A 20,474-nucleotide genomic window follows, 5' to 3' on the forward strand; every position below is an offset into this window, starting at 1 on the left:
GTGTGCTGTCCGCATCCATTCCATCCTTATAGAGAATGAATGGGTCCGCACTCATTCCGCACAATTGCGGAACGGATGCGGACCACAATTGCGGACGTGTGAATGGAGCCTTAACCTGATTGATAATGCTCCGTGCCTCTATGTGACCTTTTTACTACAAAATCACGGTGACAACTTTATCTCACTGTGATTTTGTAGTAAAAAGATCACAGAGAGGCACGGAGCATTATCAATCAAGTTAGTGCTCCGTGTCTCTGCTGTCCGGAATGGGGCTCGGGTGTCTTTCACGCAGCGGATTCCACGCACTGCATCTGCTCGTGTGAAAGAGCCCTTAAGTGCGAGTTTGCTTTACATGCATCTGTCTGCTTGTTTCCTCCCAGGTGCACTGAAGAAATTGACAACTATGAAAATAGATGAAAACCAGCTCATGTATTTACCAGACACTACTGGGGGGTAAGTGTAGACTGTACCCTAATAAACATTTTCCCATAAATCAATTTTTGGCCAAACGGAGCGAACGATGTGATGTATGGCGGCACCTTAATTGAGTGGAATCATCCGTTCACAATTTCTTTTCCCGAACTGCATTTGTTATCTGCATTTGGATTTATCAGCATAGTATGTTCGCCATCTCCATGACTAAGCATGATTTCACATGGGTTGTATGTGGGTTATATAGCTATAACCATTATGAAATATAAAAAAATTACAAACCTAGGTCATCCATATCAGATCGGCGGGGGTCCGACACCCTGCACCCCCGCCTAGCAGCTGTTGACTATACATCCATCATGTAGAAGAAAGAGCTGGTAACTGCAGTGCTGTCCCTATTGAAGTGAATGGGAGTAGAGCTGCAGTTACCAGTTCCGTCCACTGCACAATGGAGGGAGCTGTTTAGTCCCCGCGCCGATATCCAGCACCAGAGCTATAGCCAGTGTCGGTGGGACACCAAAAGATGGTCTCAGTATCAAAATCATGAAATACCCCTTTAAAAGAAGCCTAACAGTCCCATCATAAGGCAATCCTTTGTGTCCCTTACTAACCTTAACAAAATGGATCAAAACAGATCTGTCATGAATCTTTTAGATGGAAGACATGATGCATGCTAAATAAGATTTCCTTAGAAAAATATATTTAAAGGGATTCTGTCACCTCGATTTTAGTGACAGAGATTTTAACATCATCACATCAGTCTGCTCGTTTTGTATTAAAATATACTAGTATTACTACCCTAAGTGTTGTCCTTTGTCTAGAAAATCGCTTTTATTAATATGGTAATTACCTGAGTGAGGAGCCCAAGGGGCGGTCCCTCCGGCCGTTGGAGCCCAGACGCGCCCCTTCTCCAGGAGCCCAGCACCGCCCCACTGCTAATTTATTCACTCCTCATTGCCGCTGACATGTGTATCCACAGAATGCGTTCGCTGATCCATAATCTCGCGCATGCGCCGTACACATGTCAGCGCCTGGAATCGGCCTCACAGGACGCACTGCACATGCGCCAGCCGGCAATGAGGAGTGAATAAATTAGCAGTGGGGCGGTGCTGGGCTCCAGGAGAAGGGGCGCGTCTGGGCTCCAACGGCCGGAGGGACCGCCCCTTGGGCTCCTTACTCAGGTAATTACCATATTAATAAAAGCGATTTTCTAGACAAAGGACAACACTTAGGGTAGTAATACTAGTATATTTTAATACAAAACGAGCAGACTGATGTGATGATGTTAAAATCTCTGTCACTAAAATCCAGGTGACAGAATCCCTTTAAGGTGTCCCTAAGCGTTTACTCTTTTTTTTTTAAGTGTTAAAAATGACCTAAAAATTTTTTTAGCAATATATTTTATGGTTTTTGTAGCAAAGCAGACTGTTGCGCATATTTTAGAATACATAATCCATATACCACACACATGGCTACACTGTGTGGAATCTGTATGTGCCGCAGTGAGAAGCTCTACGGCAAGACGCCAACTTTGGGGGCCTGTTTTTCTACAAAAACAATAAGATAAATAAATAACATATATAACAAAAAAAAATGTTTATGCTATTCCTACCCTTTCAAAACAAGTGGTAACAACCAATTATCACTGTACTCTTAATTCTCTGTGATGAATAACAATGCAGAGATCTAGGAAAGGATGCCTCCGCATATTATCTCTAAGCAGACATGTCAGAGGAGCTGATGGGTCACAATGTTCCCGTAACTTAAGGTGACCATGAAATAACTGTCTGTCCCTAATAAACACGGACACTTGGCAGTGCATGTTTAGAGTGGAATAAGTCACTGCCAAATGCCTATGGCTGCTAGTTATCTCCGGGGGAAGGGGGAAGATTGAACATGTTGAAATTCAATATGCTCAATTCTTATTTTTTTCTTCCTTGATATTTACTGTTGGGGCACAGTCCCGTACACATTAGGTAGTTGGCTGAGATCTCTGTAATATAAATGAACACCCCAGAGTAGATAGACCCTTGTTCACAACAACTTATTCCTGCTAGATTTATTTTGGGAGCAGGCAGATTGTTGGTTGCTTCTTTTCTTGCTTAAAGGGGTTGTCCCACGAAAAATATTCTACAGTATTGCGTGTAATTAAAAATTTTGAAGAACTACTGAGTTATTCAATAAAATCTACCTGTATAGCGCCACCTGCTGTTTTTTCTGTTTCTTATTTCTTTGTCCGACTAACTGAGAAGGTCGCACATGCTCAGTTTCATCCTTCAACTGCCTCCTGAGCTGTGATAGGGAGAGCATGGACACGCCTCCTGAGCTGTGATAGGGAGAGCATGGACACGCCCCCTGAGCTGCAGCAGAATAGACACTCCCCTGAGCTGCCAGCTTGATATAAATCTAGCAGAGCAATGAATGTGGAGATCTCTGGATCCATGTGAGGTACAGGGCTGGTTCTAGCTTTGTTAGAAAGATGTTGTCATGTCCTATATGATGTCTGATTTTTCCTTTTTTTTACGATAATAATGGGATAACCCCATTTAATTTCTAGGTTTAGTGTCCCTTTTATCATACATAATGCCTTTGATAAGTGAAGCTCCTCCCGTGATGAATTTCACAATTTTCATCAGCTTCTGTTCTTCGGACACAATTAAATATTTAATTTTACAATGCTGTGAAGTTTCTGTATTAACTTTCTAATAACATATTTACTGTACTATTTAAATGGCAACATTTTCTCCCTCCAGGCTGGTTTCCCTTGAAGAGCTGGATTGCAGTTTCAATGAGATTGAAGCTTTACCTTCCTCTATCGGGCAATTTTCTCAGATACGGACGTTTGCTGCTGATCATAACTTCTTAACGCAGCTTCCCCCAGAGGTGCAATGACTGTTTTATTCATCATGCAACGTGTGAATTGCTTTAGAATCAATTTCAGTAGAACTGTGAGCGAGTAAGCAGACACTTTCTAAAGGTCCTTTGCTTGGAGCTCTTCCTCATCAATTTTGTCTGGCAAGATTCCTAATCCATCGATAGTTTTTAATGGTTAACTGGCTAACAAACCAGTAATATTACTGGTATTGTGTGTGTGTGTGTATATTCTGTGTGTATGTATGTATATATATATATATATATATATATATATATATATATATATATACATACAGTGGCGGAAATAATTATTTGACCCCTCACTGATTTTGTAAGTTTGTCCAATGACAAAGAAATGAAAAGTCTCAGAACAGTATCATTTCAATGGTAGGTTTATTGTAACAGTGGCAGATAGCACATCAAAAGGAAAATCGAAAAAATAACTTTAAATAAAAGATAGCAACTGATTTGCATTTCATTGAGTGAAATAAGTATTTGAACCCTCTAACAAAAAAAGACTTAATACTTGGTGGAAAAACCCTTGTTTGCAAGCACAGAGGTCAAACGTTTCTTGTAATTGATGACCAAGTTTGCGCACATTTTAGGAGGAATGTTGGTCCACTCCTCTTTGCAGATCATCTCTAAATCCCTAAGGTTTCGAGGCTGTCTCTGTGCAACTCTGAGCTTGAGCTCCCTCCATAGGTTTTCGATTGGATTAAGGTCCGGAGACTGACTAGGCCACTCCATGACCTTAATGTGCTTCTTCTTGAGCCACTCCTTTGTTGCCTTTGCTGTATGTTTTGGGTCATTGTCGTGCTGGAACACCCATCCACGACCCATTTTCAGTTTCCTGGCAGAGGGAAGGAGGTTGTCGCTCAGGATTTCACGATACATGGCTCCGTCCATTTTCCCGTTTATGCGAATAAGTTGTCCTCTGCCCTTAGCAGAAAAACACCCCCAAAGCAAAATGTTTTCACCCCCATGCTTGACGGTGGGGACGGTGTTTTGGGGGTCATAGGCAGCATTTTTCTTCCTCCAAACACAGCGAGTTGAGTTAATGCCAAAGAGCTCTATTTTGGTCTCATCAGACCACAGCACCTTCTCCCAGTCACTCTCTGAATCATTCAGGTGTTCATTGGCAAACTTCAGACGGGCCTGCACATGTGCCTTCCTGAGCAGGGGGACCTTGCGAGCCCTGCAGGATTTTAATCCATTGCGGTGTAATGTGTTTCCAATGGTTTTCTTGGTGACTGTGGTCCCTGCTAATTTGAGGTCATTAACTAACTCCTCCCGTGTAGTTCTAGGATGCTTTTTCACCTTTCTCAGAACCATTGACACCCCACGAGGTGAGATCTTGCGTGGAGCCCCAGAGCGAGGTCGATTGATGGTCATTTTGTGCTCCTTCCATTTTCGAACAATCGCACCAACAGTTGTCACCTTCTCTCCCAGCTTCTTGCTAATGGTTTTGTAGCCCATTCCAGCCTTGTGCAGGTCTACAATTTTGTCTCTGACATCCTTGGACAGCTCTTTGGTCTTTCCCATGTTGGAGAGTTTGGAGTCTGCTTGATTGATTGATTCTGTGGACAGGTGTCTTTTATACAGGTGACTAGTTAAGACAGGTGTCCTTAATGAGGGTGACTAATTGAGTAGAAGTGTCTAACCACTCTGTGGGAGCCAGAACTCTTAATGGTTGGTAGGGGTTCAAATACTTATTTCACTCAATGAAATGCAAATCAGTTGCTATCTTTTATTTAAAGTTATTTTTTCGATTTTCCTTTTGATGTGCTATCTGCCACTGTTACAATAAACCTACCATTGAAATGATACTGTTCTGAGACTTTTCATTTCTTTGTCATTGGACAAACTTACAAAATCAGTGAGGGGTCAAATAATTATTTCCGCCACTGTATACTGTATAATATATACACATACATTCTGAGAGTGGTAATCTACCTAATGTTAGTTTCACATCTGTGGTTGTCCTCTCCGGCAGGCTATTCCAGCATAGAACAGCCTGCCAGAGTTCTCCAGATCCGGCATTGCCAGATACTGCTACCGGACCCCATTGACTATAATGGGGCCTGGCAGAGATCCGTCCGCTACCCGGCAAATATCGGTCGGAAATCGGTTGTAGTAAAGCCGCTGCACGCAACATTTTGTCTGCTCGATTTCCGGCATTCTATGCCGAAACAGCCTGCTGGAGATGACAGTCGCAGATATGGAGGTAGCCTAACATGTTGGGCTGTATCAGGACTATGGTGGATTTCATGACATTAATAAAGGGGCTATGTATTATCATAATGTTCCCTCTCAACTTTCTCATCTGCTAGGGGCAATTGCTACAAAAAAGAAGCAGACAAGCTCGTGTGTTGATATAAAGTACATAATCAAAGAAAAATTATCAAAAATAATCTTCTGGGATGGAATGGGTATAATAGGGTACAATACAACTTCTCCTAAGAACTGTTTTATGTAGGCAAAGTATAGTTTATGTACGGGGGTATATGGTGACTGGTGGGTCTCCAGATTTCCTTTTGGTTCTATATGTGCCACGGATAAGATCTCATTGCTCTCTATGTCGAAGCATTATGGGCTTGATTTTCCAGAATTTTTGAAAATCCCTGTGGGTGGAAACTGCATGGATAGTCTATGATTTTATTAAATACATCTCCATCTCTTTATACCTTGAAGGGGTAATATGGTTTTTGAAAATGTATATCAAAAAAGTAATAAGATTTTCCCATATACTTTATGAATCAGACCCCCATGATTTTTCATTTCTCATGGCTTATATGGCACAAACATATTTTGCGGCGCTGTACAGTTTTTTTTTTCCAGATGAGCCCCTGTTCAAAATAAGATATGTTTTAGGGTGCATTCACATGACCGTAAGTGTTTTGCGGTCCACAAACCGGCCGCTTGCGTTCCGAATTTTGTGGACCGCACATGGCCGGCGCTATATAGAGAATGCGGACAAGAATAGGACATGCTCTATCTTTTTTGCTGGGCCGCGGTGTGCTGTCCTCGTCTTTTGCGGCCCCATTGGAATAAATTGAGGAATGGATGCAGATTCATTTATACGGTCGTGTGAATGCACCCATATAAAGAGGAATTCTACTTGCAGGGCTTGAATTCTCTATAGGCATGTAGGCCTGTGCCTATAGGCAGTCCCTAGAGAAGCGGATCTGTGGAAGGGAATGTTTACTTATGAATTCACTGAAAATTGTGCATTTAAATGGAAATTCTACTGTAGTTAATAAATAAAGGGTCAGACAGTCTGTGCGGACATGGTCCCAAGATGTAAATCCAGGAGTGTGCTCTTTCTTTCTTGATGTGTTTTTTCTTTCAGCGATGGTACATCCTGTGCCAGTGCAGCTGTATATTTAAAAGCCTCCAATGTGTTCTGGTTGTCAAACTGAAATTCCTGCCCTCGCTAAGCAGAGCCAGATCTTCTTTCCAGCCCACGCTGTGTAGTTTAACGTCGCTATTTCTATCAGTCTGTGCTTCACCCCATGGAAATTGTCTAAACCTCCGAGGGTTAGAAGGAGGCTAAATCATGACCTTATTTCTGGTGTGTAAAGGGGTTGTCTGCTTTTAAGTTAAAACAAAGCAATGGAATAAAATATTGAAAGAAATATTACTTACTGATTAGATCCAGGGACACGTTTTCCCAGCTGGGCTTCGTTGCCTGCAGCGATGATGTCACGGTCGAGAACATGCTCACCGCTGAGGACACTGATTGGCTGCAGCAGTTGTTGATGATGTGATGTCATCGCTGCAGCCAGGTAAACAAAGCCTGGTAGGGAGGACCAGAGAGGAGCTACTGGATCTAATAGGTAAAGAATGCTGCTTCTTCTTTTTTTTTTTCATTGCATTGTCACATTTTATCTAGAAGACGAACAACTTCTTAAAAAACTATATTAGTTAAAGGGGTTGGCCAGGAATAGAAAAAGGTTTTATTATATTTTTTTTGCCCCAAAACAGTGCCACTCAATAGGCTGTGTATGGTATTGCCACTGAGCCCCTTTAGCTTCAATAGGGAGGAGCAATGATACCAGAAGTAGCCCATTCTGCTGATGATCGGCTGGACAGAATTGTCATAGATCAGAGAGTAATTGTGACGCGAGACTGTAACATTGTCATCGTGAATATTCACGATTTGTAGTGTTCTCACTTAATATGTATTTTTTTTTTTTTTTACTAATTTAATAGATCGGACACTGGAGGCAAGCCACGGTGTTGTTCCTGCATTCTAACAAATTGGAGTCTCTCCCAGAGGAAATGGGAGACATGCAGAGACTGAAGGTCATTAACCTGAGTGACAACAAGTGAGTGATGCACTTTATTAGCGTTTTTAGATGGAGAACCTGTGTTTCTCAGCCTGATGGTGTATTACTCAAGAGGAAGCACAATGAGATTCTCATAGACACAAATGATCTTTGCACATTACGCCCACTGATCACTCTACAGAATGTGTGGCAGTGAAAAGAGCCAGGACTACAGGTGTATAGCGCCTTACAATAGTCGTCATACCAAAGTCTGTTGCCCTGTCCCTTCAATGCTAGACGGTCTTCCCCAGCTTCATGCCGATTAAAAATCCAGGACTATGAGGGACACTTATTAAGACCGCAGGTCCTAATCTAATCTATCCCCCGCTGGCATCAGGTGGACCACAATTATTAACAGGCGCACACTTCTTAATAATTGTGGCACATCTGTGCTGGTTTGTGCCCCAGGCCTGAAATCTTCCCCAGCAAGGAAGCTGATGTAGATATCACGCATAGCCTATGGAAGTTTCCTCCCATAGATTTTAATAAATGTGCAGGTTGAACCAACGATGCCTGGCGCCACACCGCCCGCTCCCCATCCCGCTACACTCACATTTTGGAAAAATGCCAAGTGGGGCAAAATACCTCACAAAACCTTCTGTTTGGAATCGGCAGGACAAAAAGCACTGCATGCAGCGTTTTCTGTTCAGCGACTCTCAACATATTTTCCAGGTAGCAGCTGGATGTCTACTGGACCCATTATAGTCCATGGGGTCTGGTGGGCAGGCGACAGTACCTGGCAGTGCTGGATCTGGAGAACTCCAGCAGGCTGTTCTGTACCGTAACAGTTGTGAAGCTAGCCTGAGCCCCATTAAGGCTTACGATTATTGTAGACAGGGTTCCTCTGCTTGGGCCCCATCTTTCTGAGAAAACCACCTCGCATGTACAGTAATACTGCATCGGCTGCGCAGGGGAAAGAGATATGATCATCACAAGTTTCAGGAGATAGACTTGCTGGGTTGGCAGTTTTCAGAGATGAGGTTGTCTTAAGGAGAAATTTCACTAAATAATATGTCAAAAATATATGATGCCCTGAAAAATTCTCAAAGCAGAAATAATAAGTACATTGTACAGGTATGAGTGTCATCCTAAATAAATCACAAATCCTCAGTTATCACACTACCAGAGCACTACAAGAAAGTTGTGTTAGGCTGGCTGTAGACCAGGGATGCACAATCTGTTCTGGTCTGAGGACTACATTGTCGGATTGAACCAACTCCAAGGGCTGCAATAAAGCTTACATCTAAGACATTTATAGGATCTAAAAATAATATGGCATAAATGTTTAGTAAGGTGCCAGTTCTACATCCAGGACTCCCACCTATCAGGAGGATGGGGGTCTTCCTCTCTCCAATTCACAGACATGAATGTGGCATTCTTCATTATAGATTATGTGAGCTGCTGAATCCGCTGAATACTTCACTGCTTCCATAAACTGCCATGAAGATGGCCGCAGGCAGGGCCACCTATGTAAGGCTACTTTCACAGCTGGGTTTTTGCTGGATCCGGCAGAGGATCAGCAAAAACTCATCTGTCTGCATCCGTTCAGAACAGATCCAGTTGTATTATCTCCAAAATTGACAAGACTGATCCGGCACTAAAAACGTTGCATGTCAATGGGTGCCGGATCTGTTTTTTTTTTTTTCGTGTCTGGCACCATTGACTTACATTGTGATTCATGCCGGATCCGTCTTGATCAGTATCCCATGACGCACACACAAAAATGCTGCTTGCAGCGGGAACACAACAAAATGGAACAGATCGGAGTGCACCAGAATGAATTTAGTTCCATTTTGTTGTGTTCCCATGCCAGACACAAAACCGCTCTGTTCCGTTCAGTTTTGTCCCCGTTGACAATGAATGGTGACAAAACGGATGCGTTTTCATCCAGTTTTGAGATCCTATGACGGATCTCAAAACCGGAAAGGAAAAGGCAGGTATGAAAGTAGCCTAATCCTTTCTGGGTCGCCACACAGGCATCATGAGACCCCATTCTGCTGGGGTCCCTGAGATGGGCACAGGCCGCACAGAATGGCACTGTGGACAAAAGTTGTGCACCCTTAGGCCCCTTTCACACGAGCGAGTTTTCCGTGCGGGTGCAATGCGTCACATGAACGCATAGCACCCGCACTGAATCCGGACCCGTCAATTTCCATGTGTCAGTGTACATGAGTGTTGTTTTTCACGCATCACTTGTGCGTTGCGTGAAAATCGCAGCATGTTCTATATTCTGTGTTTTTCATGCAGCCCTGGCCCCATAGAAGTGAATGGGGCTGCGTGAAAATCTCATTGCATCCGCAAGCAAGTGCGCGTGCGATGTGTTTTTCACTGATGGTTGCTAAGAGATGTTTGTAAAACTTCAGTTTTTTTTATCACGCAAGTGAAAAACGCATCAAAATGCATTGCACCCGTGCGGGAAAAAACTGAACGCAATTGCAGAAAAAACTGACTGAACTTGCTTGCAAAATGGCGCGAGTTTCACTGAACGCACCCTGAAGCCAATCCGTCACGCTTGTGTGAAAGAGCCTTTAGTATAACCATTGTATAATTTCCCTCACTTTATAGACTGTAATTGCAGTATATTTGTATCCAATCCAGATGGATTGGCTGCACAGTAATTCTAGTCATTTGTTTGAACCCTGATCCGTTAACCACATAACTTATTGTAAGAAGTCACCACAGAAATGATTCCCTTTGTCATCTTTTTTATCCACAGACTGAAGAATTTGCCCTTTAGCTTCACAAGACTGCAGCAACTCACAGCAATGTGGCTGTCAGATAATCAGGTGGGGGTGACACTTTCCCTGGAAGTGACCTTTTCCCACTATGCCTTCTCTGTGTCCCCAGTGTCTGATAAAATATAGAGCGTCTTCTCGAATGACGGGACTGGTCTCGGAGAGTGGGAGGACTGTGTGCATGTGTGTAGGATGGTTTATGTGGGATGCATTGTGTGCAGGGACAGTAGGAGGTGATGCCCATGGGAGTACAATCAGGTCTGTTCTCGATACATTGTGTTCTGTCATCTACGGAAACCGTTTTCTAAATGCATTCATTTATATCGTCACTGCGGCCATGAAAGATTTATTAATTTCCTCACGCCTTCCAAATAATTACATAGGGCTCCAGACTAGGGCAGCAGCTATCGACTATTTTTGTAATCGAGTAATCTATCGATTAATCCAACGATTAATCGAGTACTCTAATAACAAAAAACTAATTAAAAGAAAGTTTTTCTTTATAAAAACTCATTAGCTCCCCCCAGTGCCGCCAGCTTTCCCCCCAGTGCCGCCAGCTTTCCCCCCAGTGCCGCCAGCTTTCCCCCCAGTGCCGCCAGCTTTCTCCCCAGTGCCGCCAGCTTTCTCCCCAGTGCCGCCAGCTTTCCCCCCCGTGCCGCCAGCTTTCCCCCCCCCAGTGCCGCCAGCTTTCCCCCCTCAGTGCCGTCAGCTTTCCCCCCTCAGTGCCGTCAGCTTTCTCCCCAGTGCCGTCAGCTTTCCCCCCTCAGTGCCGTCAGCTTTCCCCCCTCAGTGCCGCCAGCTTTCCCCCCCTCAGTGCCGCCAGCTTTCCCCCCCTCAGTGCCGCCAGCTTTCCCCCCCTCAGTGCCGCCAGCTTTCCCCCCCTCAGTGCCGCCAGCTTTCCCCCCCTCAGTGCCGCCAGCTTTCCCCCCCTCAGTGCCGCCAGCTTTCCCCCCCTCAGTGCAGCCAGCTTTCCCCCCTCAGTGCAGCCAGCTTTCCCCCCTCAGTGCCGCCAGCTTTCCCCCCTCAGTGCCGCCAGCTTTCCCCCCTCAGTGCCGCCAGCTTTCCCCCCTCAGTGCCGCCAGCTTTCCCCCCTCAGTGCCGCCAGCTTTCCCCCCTCAGTGCCGCCAGCTTTCCCCCCTCAGTGCCGCCAGCTTTCCCCCCTCAGTGCCGCCAGCTTTCCCCCCTCAGTGCCGCCAGCTTTCCCCCCTCAGTGCCGCCAGCTTTCCCCCCTCAGTGCCGCCAGCTTTCCCCCCTCAGTGCCGCCAGCTTTCCCCCCTCAGTGCCGCCAGCTTTCCCCCCTCAGTGCCGCCAGCTTTCCCCCCTCAGTGCCGCCAGCTTTCCCCCCTCAGTGCCGCCAGCTTCCCCCCCTCAGTGCCGCCAGCTTTCCCCCCTCAGTGCCGCCAGCTTTCCCCCCTCAGTGCCGCCAGCTTTCCCCCCTCAGTGCCGTCAGCTTTCCCCCCTCAGTGCCGTCAGCTTTCCCCCCTCAGTGCCGTCAGCTTATCCCCAGTGCCACCATCTTTCCCCCCAGTGCCACCAACTGCCCCCCAGTGCCACCATCTCCCCCTCCTAGCCATGTCCCCAGCGCCAGTACTTACCTTTCCTGTAGGGGCGCCGCTCCACAGCTCCTCCATCTTTTTCTCAGCGCGCTGCACTGCCGTCCTGACGTCACACAGCGTCAGGTCATAGTGCACGCTTATATGCAACGCGGTACGTGCCGGCGGGTGACCATGGAGCGGTGAGTAATAGCAAGCGCTTCACTCCTGCTCCGTGGACACATGACACAAATGAACCCTCGATGCAAAAAATTTCCATCGAGGATTTTTTTTTTTGTCGAATTACTCGATTCAATCGAGTAATCGTTTCAGCCCTACTCGAGACCAGGATGTTTTGTTAAGCAGAGCCAAATTGCACTTGCTAAATTGCTTAATTGTTAAATATTATCTAAGGGATTTGCTTGTAGGTTAGAAATATTATGTCGGATCCAGTGCAGACCTACAGAACTCCGGAGCTTGGTATTTACAAGTAGTATTACTATGGTTTCGCTCAGGATTTTCATTTAAAAAAAAGAGACCGATCTGTCACCTGATGGACACCACCAGCACCCAGTCATTTAAAGAGCCTTTGAGCAACACTATATATATATATATATATATATATATATATACACACACTCTAGGTCTAAAGGGAAGCTACCACAGTAAAGATGGTGTTTTATCTGCAGGCAGTGGGTTATAAAGCAGGAGGAGCTGAGCAGATTAATATATAGTTTTGTGGGAAAAGATTCAGATTAACTTTATAATTCAATAGATTAAAAATCTCTGCTTCTTCTAGGCTTAGTTTAGGAGTCCAGTGGGCGGTCTTATGCAGTGATTGACAGCCTTTTCTGGTGGTCTGTCACTAAGTAGGACCACCATCTGGTCAGATGAACATAGAAAAAGCAGGGATTAAGATGAATTAAATGCAATTTATACTACATGTTTTCCCACAAAACCCTATATAAATTTGCTCAGCTCCTCCCGCACTATAATATGCAGTCCCCCATATTGCACTGCATGAACAAATGACAGGTTCCCTTCATATTGGCCATACGCATTAGATTAACGTTGCCGGACTTCACAAAAATGTTATTGTGAACTACGTGGCTCCCTTTGGGGTGGGGATGTTAACATGCCCAAAGCCCGATCCTTTATTACTGTAGGAGATAAACGTCTACCAGAGGCGCCTGGCAGCTGCTTATTTCCCTCAGAATACTAAAACATGGATGATCTGCCAAGCTGAACATTCTTGTTCACACAGGGGAGTTTGGAGAAATATGACTGCAGTTATCATTCACTGAAGCTCATACATCTTCATACTGACCATACACCCCCAAATCATTTAGCCAGTGAGCGACCTACTGACCCTTTGGGCCAATAATATGCACATTTATCAAGAACAATCATTGCCAGTGCCATAACTCTATAAATTATAGTCATATAACCCTAATTCTCAATATCTGAATAATATTTTACTGAATATTATAAAGGTCAGAAATGTGTACTGCATAATTCTTAAATTAAAAGAGTTTTCTGAGATTTTTTAGCTGATGACCTATTCTCTGGATAGATCACTAGTATCTGATCGGTGGGGGTCTTGGACCCCTGCTGATGAGTTGTTTGAGAAGGCACTGGCGCTCACAGTAGCGCTGCGGCCTTTTCCCTACTCGCCAAGATCAGGACTGTACATTGTATAGCGGCTGTGCTTGGTATCGCGCTCAGCCCCATTCACTTCAGTGGGCCTGAGCTGTACCTAGGCCATGCCACCAGGGAACATGAGAAGACTGCGCGAAGGCTGCTGCACTATTGCTGATCGGTGGGGGTCCCGCCTGTCGGACCCCCACTCATCAGATACAGTTAAAATATCTCAGAAAGCTATATTCAATGATTGCAGCAAATATCAGCCCCCTAAGAAAAAATAGGGAACAGTTCTTGCCCTTTGCCTTAGTTACTGGTGTAATGATTATCCATTATTGTGGGTGAGGTTGCTCATTGACTAAGTGTGTGTGTGGTTTTTTTGTTTTTTTTTAGTCCAAGCCGCTGATCCCTCTGCAGAAGGAGACGGACCCGGACACGCAGAAAACAGTCCTAACTAACTATATGTTCCCGCAACAACCAAGAACTGATGACAGTAAGGAGAATTTGTTTTTTTTGTTTGTTTCCATATTGTAATTATCGCTTCAACTACAGGCAAGAGCAATTGTAATCCTTTAAAGGGGTTTTCCAGTTTTAAATAATATTTATGAAGATAGCTGTAATTTTGTAATAATGATAATGTCACATCGGTGAGGAGCCAAGTCCTAGTGCCCCCGCCGATCAGCTGTTCCAGGGAACTCTGTTGAGCGCGGCGGGCTTTCGGCAGCTCACCAAACACAGTGCTGTACATATTATTGCAGTTCAGCCCCATTCACTTCGGCCATGTGACCGATGTACAATGATGTCATATGGCCTACGAGTAGGTCGCGGTGCTCACAGAGTGCCGGCCTCCTCTAACAGCTGATCTGTGTGAGTCCATGTTGTCGGACCGCCACTAATCTGATATTGATGACCTATCCAGAGGACCGGGCCAGTTCTTGTTTTTGTGTGTTAATTTTTTTCTTTTCTACTTTCCAAAATATATATAAAGATGAAATATATATAAAATATATATAAAGATGAAAAACGGACAGCACTCCAGGTAAAAAGCAATGGTGTTTATTCACCCATGTGGAAGGCAACGTTTCAGCTCATACAAGAGCCTTTTTCAAGCTTGGCTTGAAAAAGGCTCTTGTATGAGCTGAAACGTTGCCTTCCACATGGGTGAATAAACACCATTGCTTTTTACCTGGAGTGCTGTCCGTTTTTCATCTTTATTCATACGGGGTAAGCAGCTACATCCCTGGACCTAGCACCCATCATTATTTGTTTTTCTAGTGCCGCCATCATTTTCCTTTTTTTTTATATATATATATATATATATATTATATTTTGTGTGGCAAGTTGTATTTTTAATGACACCATTTAATTTACCATATCTTGTATGGTGAAATTCTGCTGATAATTTTTGGGTTTTGATATTATGGCATTGACTATGCACTAAGAATGACATGACATGCATCTTCTGCAGCTCAGTATGACTATGGCGATACCAAATATGTATAGTTTTTATCCCTTAGGGTACTTGAAAATGTGATCTTTTTATCACTTGTCCATAGACTACAATAGAATACTATTGAAGTCTATGGGATTTTCATAGGCTCTCTGTCAGGCTGTTCAGCTTTTTAGGCAGCTAGCCATGACAGGCCTGTTGAACCTCAAGCGATCTGTTGTGGGGGAGTGTGGAAGCAAGTTCAGTCTCCCTACAGCACTATTGCACATGATATTAAGCAATACAAAGTTTCCATAGCAATCAATGGAGTAATTAGTAAATAAGTATAAATGGCTAACATTAAGCCCCCCATGGCTTATAGCTACTGTAAAAAGGGCAATAAAAGACAAAAAAAATGGGTATTTAAAAAATACAAATCTGAGGGTTCAGCTGTAGTGTTTGAAGATTACAAAGGGCTTAATAAAATCTGTACAAAGGAGTTAAAATTAGCAAAAATACAAAACAAACAGCAGGTAGCAAAAGAGAGCAAAACAAATCCCAAAAAATTATTTTAATATATAAATGCTAAAAAACCAAGGTCCGAGCAGGTGGGCCCCTAAATAATGGTAAAGGGGGGGGGGGGGGTAGTCACTAAAGATAAGGAAAAGGCAGAGTCACTAAATTGTTTTTTTTTTAGCTCTGTATATACAAAAGAAGAGAAAGGAGCTGATCTCTGTGGTGCTGGGGTTGTTAGTATGGATTAAACCCAAGAGTGCTTAAGGAGCTCAGTTTAGTCATTGCTGTGCCCCTGTTTATAATTTTTTAAAGATTTTCTAGGTACTGGTACAGTGCCAAGTGATTGGCGCAAGGGAAATGTGGTGCCCATATTCAAAAAAGGATCAAGGTCCTTCACAAGTAATTGTAGACCTATTGGCTTGGAAAGTATAGTTTGTAATTGGATTGAAAACTGGCTGAAGGACCGTGTCCAGAGAGTTGTGGTCAATGATTCCTATTCAGAATGGTCCCGGGTTATAAGTGGTGTACCCCAAGGTTCAGTGCTGGGCCCTCTATTATTTAATTTATTTATTAATGATATCGAGGTTGTGATTAATAGCACCATTTCAATTTTTTCAGATGACACTAAACTGTGTAGTACTGTACAGTCTATGAAAGATATCCATAAACTACAAGTTGACTTGAACACTCTGAGTGATTGGGCATCAACTTGGCAAATGAGGTTCAATGTGGACAAATGTAAAGTTATGCATCTTGGTAGTAATAATCTCTGCGCTTCATATGTCCTAGGTGATGTAGCGCTGGGAGAGTCACTTATAGAGAAGGATTTGGGTGTCCTTGTGGATGGTAGATTAAATTATAGTATACAATGTCAATCAGCTGCTTCTAAGGCCACCAGGATATTGTCATGCATTAAACGAGGCATGGACTTGCGTGGCAGGGATGTAATACTATCACTTTACAAAGCGCTGGTGCGGCCTCATCTGGAATACGCAGTCCAGTTCTGGGCACCAGTACATAGAAAGGACGCACTGCAGCTGGAAAAAGTACAGAGGAGAGCGACTAAACTGATAAGGGGCATGGAGGGTCTTAGTTATGAAGAAAGATTAAAATAATTGAATGTATTTAGTCTTGAGAAGAGACGTCTAAGGGGGGACATGATTAACCTGTACAAATATATAAATGGCCCATACAAAAAAATAAGGTGAAAAACTGTTCCATGTAAAATGCCCTCAAAAGACAAGGGGGCACTGTCCCCGAGTGCAGAAGAAAAAGTTTAGTCTCCAGAAGCGTCAAAGCTTCTTTATTGTAAGAACTGTGAATATGTGGAATAGACTTCCTCAGGACGTGGTCACAGCAGGAACAGTGGACAGTTTTAAAAACGGTTTAGACGAATTCTTAAAAGTAAACCACATTAATGCTTATGAAAACGTGTAGAAATCTGAGTCTCACTTCCTTCTAGGATTCGCGTCCCCACCTATCCCTTGGTTGAACTTGATGGACTTATGTCTCTTTCAACCGTATCAACTATGCAATTATGAGAAATGCTCTATGTGGGTGTTCTCTGCTCTGACTGCGTATTTCAAACACCAGTCAGTATATACTTTTGTTTCCTACACATGGTGGTGATACTCTTTGATAAATGAGCCCCATTCAGTAAGTAACGCCTCTCACTTTTCCCAGAAACTTCTTAGAAGGGTTTTCTCAGTGTTTCATATGGATGACCTATACTTAAGATAGGTCTTTAGTATTTGATCAGTGGGAGTTCAACTCCCGCCACTCCTGACGATCAACTGTTTGAAGAGGCCATGGCGCTCTGGTGAGTGCTGAAGCTTACCATGCAAAGCATCTGCCATTGGATTTCAGCTGTGGTTGAATGGGACTGAGCTGTACCCAGGGCATGTGACCAATAAACGTGATGTCACTGACCTAGGAAAAAGCTGTGCCACTCTACGGAGAGCTGTGGCCTCTTCAAACTGCTGATTGGTGGGAGTCTCCAGTCGGACCCCCACCGATCAGACACTGATGACCTATCCTGAGGATAGGTAATCAGTATAAAACACTCGGACAACCCCTTTAAATATGGAGTTTGGCCCATACACTTTGGGGGACATTTATAAAGACTTAGGCTACATTCACACTAGCGTTTTGGCTTTCCGTTTGTGACATCCGTCATAGGCTCTCACAAGCGGTCCAAAACGGACCAGTTTTGCCCTAATGCATTCTGAATGGAAAAGGATCCGCTCAGAATGCATCAGTTTGCCTCCGTTCAGTCTCCATTCCGCTCTAGAGGCGGACACCAAAACACTGCCTGCAGCGTTTTTCTGTCCGCCAGTAGACATAGCTTATCTAGACTTTAGTAAGGCTTTTGATACTGTCCCACATAGAAGGCTTATCAATAAATTGCAGTCTTTGTGCGTGGACTCCCATATTGTTAAATGGATTAGGCAGTAGCTGAGGGATAGACAACAGAGGGTTGTAGTCAATGGAGTATATTCAGACCATGGTCTTGTTACCAGTGGGGTGCCTCAGGGATCTGTTCTGGGACCCATATTGTTTAATATCTTTATCAGTGAAATTACAGAAGGCCTCGATGGTAAGGTGTGTCTTTTTGCTGATGACACAAAGATTTGTAACAGGGTTGATGTTCCTGGAGGGATACACCAAATGGAAAAGGATTTAGGAAAACTAGAGGAATGGTCAAAAATCTGGCAACTAAAATTTAATGTTGATAAGTGCAAGATAATGCACCTGGGACGTAAAAACCCAAGAGCAGAATATAAAATCAGTGATACAGTCCTAACCTCAGTATCTGAGGAAAGGGATTTAGGGGTCATTATTTCAGAAGACTTAAAGGTAGGCAGACAATGTCATAGAGCAGCAGGAAATGCTAGCAGAATGCTTGGGTGTATAGGGAGAGGAATTACTAGTAGAAAGAGGGAGGTGCTCATGCCGCTCTACAGAGCACTAGTGAGACCTCATTTGGAGTATTGTGCTCAGTACTGGAGACCATATCTCCAGAAGGATATTGATACTTTGGAGAGAATTCAGAGAAGAGCTAGGTTTAAAAGTAATATCAGGAAGTATTACTTTACTGAGAGAGTAGTGGATGCATGGAATAGCCTTCCTGCAGAAGTGGTAGCTGCAAATACAGTGGAGGAGTTTAAGCATGCATGGGATAGGCATAAGGCCATCCTTCATATAAGATAGGGCCAGGGGCTATTCATAGTATTCAGTATATTGGGCAGACTAGATGGGCCGAACGGTTCTTATCTGCCGACACATTCTATGTCTCTGTTTCTATGTTGTGCGGAGCAAGATGGGTCCGTCCTGGCACACAATGTAAGTCAAGGGACGGATCAGTTTCATCTGACATAATAGAAAACGCAACTGTCCCCCATTGACTTTTAATGGTGTTCATGATGGATCAGTCATGGCTATAGAAGACATAATGCAACCGGATTAATTCATGACGAATGCATGCGGTTGTATTATTGTAACGGAAGCGTTTTTGCAGATCCATGATGGACCCGCAAAAAACGCTAGTGTGAAAGTAGCCTTAAACGATCTCCTGCTGGCATCAGATGCACCACAATTATTAAGAGTTAATAACTGTGGCACATCTGTGCAGGTTCGTACGCTGAACTGAAATCTGTGCCAGTAAGAGAGCTAGTGTAAAGTTTCGGTATAATCTAAGCCAGCTTGCTGTTGTAGATTATAATAAACATGTCGGGCCAGCTATGACCAGCCCCACAATGCCCACTCCCTGCCTACTATTTGAAACAGTGGCTTTTAGGGCACACATTGTGTGGGCCAGCAGTTTCCTGCCCACTTTTTGGAAGAGTAGCGAGCAGGATCCATGGCAAATATTGCCACTTTTTGAAGCAAATAATTCTGCTTTGATGCCTCAGACTATTAATGTGTAGCTTCCGTACAAGGTTTGGTTTTTTGGATATTGTTCTACAGGCCGTTGTTCGCACAGCCTGCTGGCTGTAGTTCATGCTCAAACAGTCCTAGAATTGTGCTTTGTTCTGGGACAGCAATCTGCTGCATTTGATCTCCCTGCCACCACAGAATGGAATGTAGATGTTTACCTTGCAGATTAATCATTCTCTACCAGATGGACAAAAAGCAGCGGAGAGTGGCCCTCCTCTTTTATAAGCTGTATTTTGACTTGACAGAACAGGTGCACAGTCTCCACCAACACTGCTCTATATTTATGAGTCTGATTATTTATATCAAACAGAAATTTAAGGAATTTACTATTATTACATTTAAATAATGGACCCTTTGTGGCTGTGCTTATGGTCAGTAACTCAACCTTCACATTTCTATTTTGGAGAGTTAATAGTCAAAATAGATTACAGTAAAATCTGGTCCGGCATTGTCCAAATTCAAATATATATGGGGTAACCAGAAAGTCCTCCATATCTTAGTTGAGAGTTAAAGGGGTTGTCCAGGTTCAGTGTTGAACCCGGACATATCCCCATTTTCACCCAGGCAGCCCCCCTGACTTGAGCATCGGAGCAGTTTATGCTCCGATGCTCTCCTTTGCTCTGCGCTAAATCGCGCAGGGCAAAGGCATTTTCAAGAGTACCGGTGACGTACCGGGCTCTCCATGGGGCTGCCCATCAGAGCCGGTGACGTCACCGAACGCTTCCGCCCGGCAGTGCGTTATTGTAAACAAAAGAGCCCGTGCCCTGCACGATCTAACGCAGGGCAAGGGAGCGCATCGAAGCATTAGATGCTCCGATGCCAACATCAGGGGGGCTGCCTGTGTAAAAAAATGGGTATGTCCGGGTTCAGCTCTGAACCCGGACAACCCCTTTAATATGAAGAGTTCTGATTGGGCACCCTTTTTTACTACATGGAGATGAAGCACTGCCAGAGATGTCTGGAATTGGCTTATTTACCTCTGTCTATAGAAATAAATGTTCACCGTTCCTAATAAAAGTTTGCTTATTTATGGGAATTGTCAAGTGGGGAC

The 20,474-nt window shown here is 44.0% G+C and overlaps 1 protein-coding gene across 3 annotated transcripts in view; it reads left to right on the top strand.

The window, feature by feature from the left end:
• ERBIN (erbb2 interacting protein) overlaps positions 1-20,474 on the top strand; it is a 233,941-nt gene that overhangs the window by 179,178 nt on the left and 34,289 nt on the right. For all 3 annotated transcript variants that reach the window (XM_040421353.1, XM_040421354.1, XM_040421355.1), the window contains exons 12-16: positions 381-453; positions 3,186-3,315; positions 7,519-7,634; positions 10,351-10,420; positions 13,936-14,035. In XM_040421353.1, coding sequence (XP_040277287.1) covers positions 381-453; positions 3,186-3,315; positions 7,519-7,634; positions 10,351-10,420; positions 13,936-14,035 — 489 coding nt within the window. The remainder of the gene's footprint in view (positions 1-380; positions 454-3,185; positions 3,316-7,518; positions 7,635-10,350; positions 10,421-13,935; positions 14,036-20,474) is intronic.

This window comes from Bufo bufo, chromosome 2, assembly GCF_905171765.1.
Source record: "Bufo bufo chromosome 2, aBufBuf1.1, whole genome shotgun sequence".
NCBI lineage: Eukaryota > Metazoa > Chordata > Amphibia > Anura > Bufonidae > Bufo > Bufo bufo.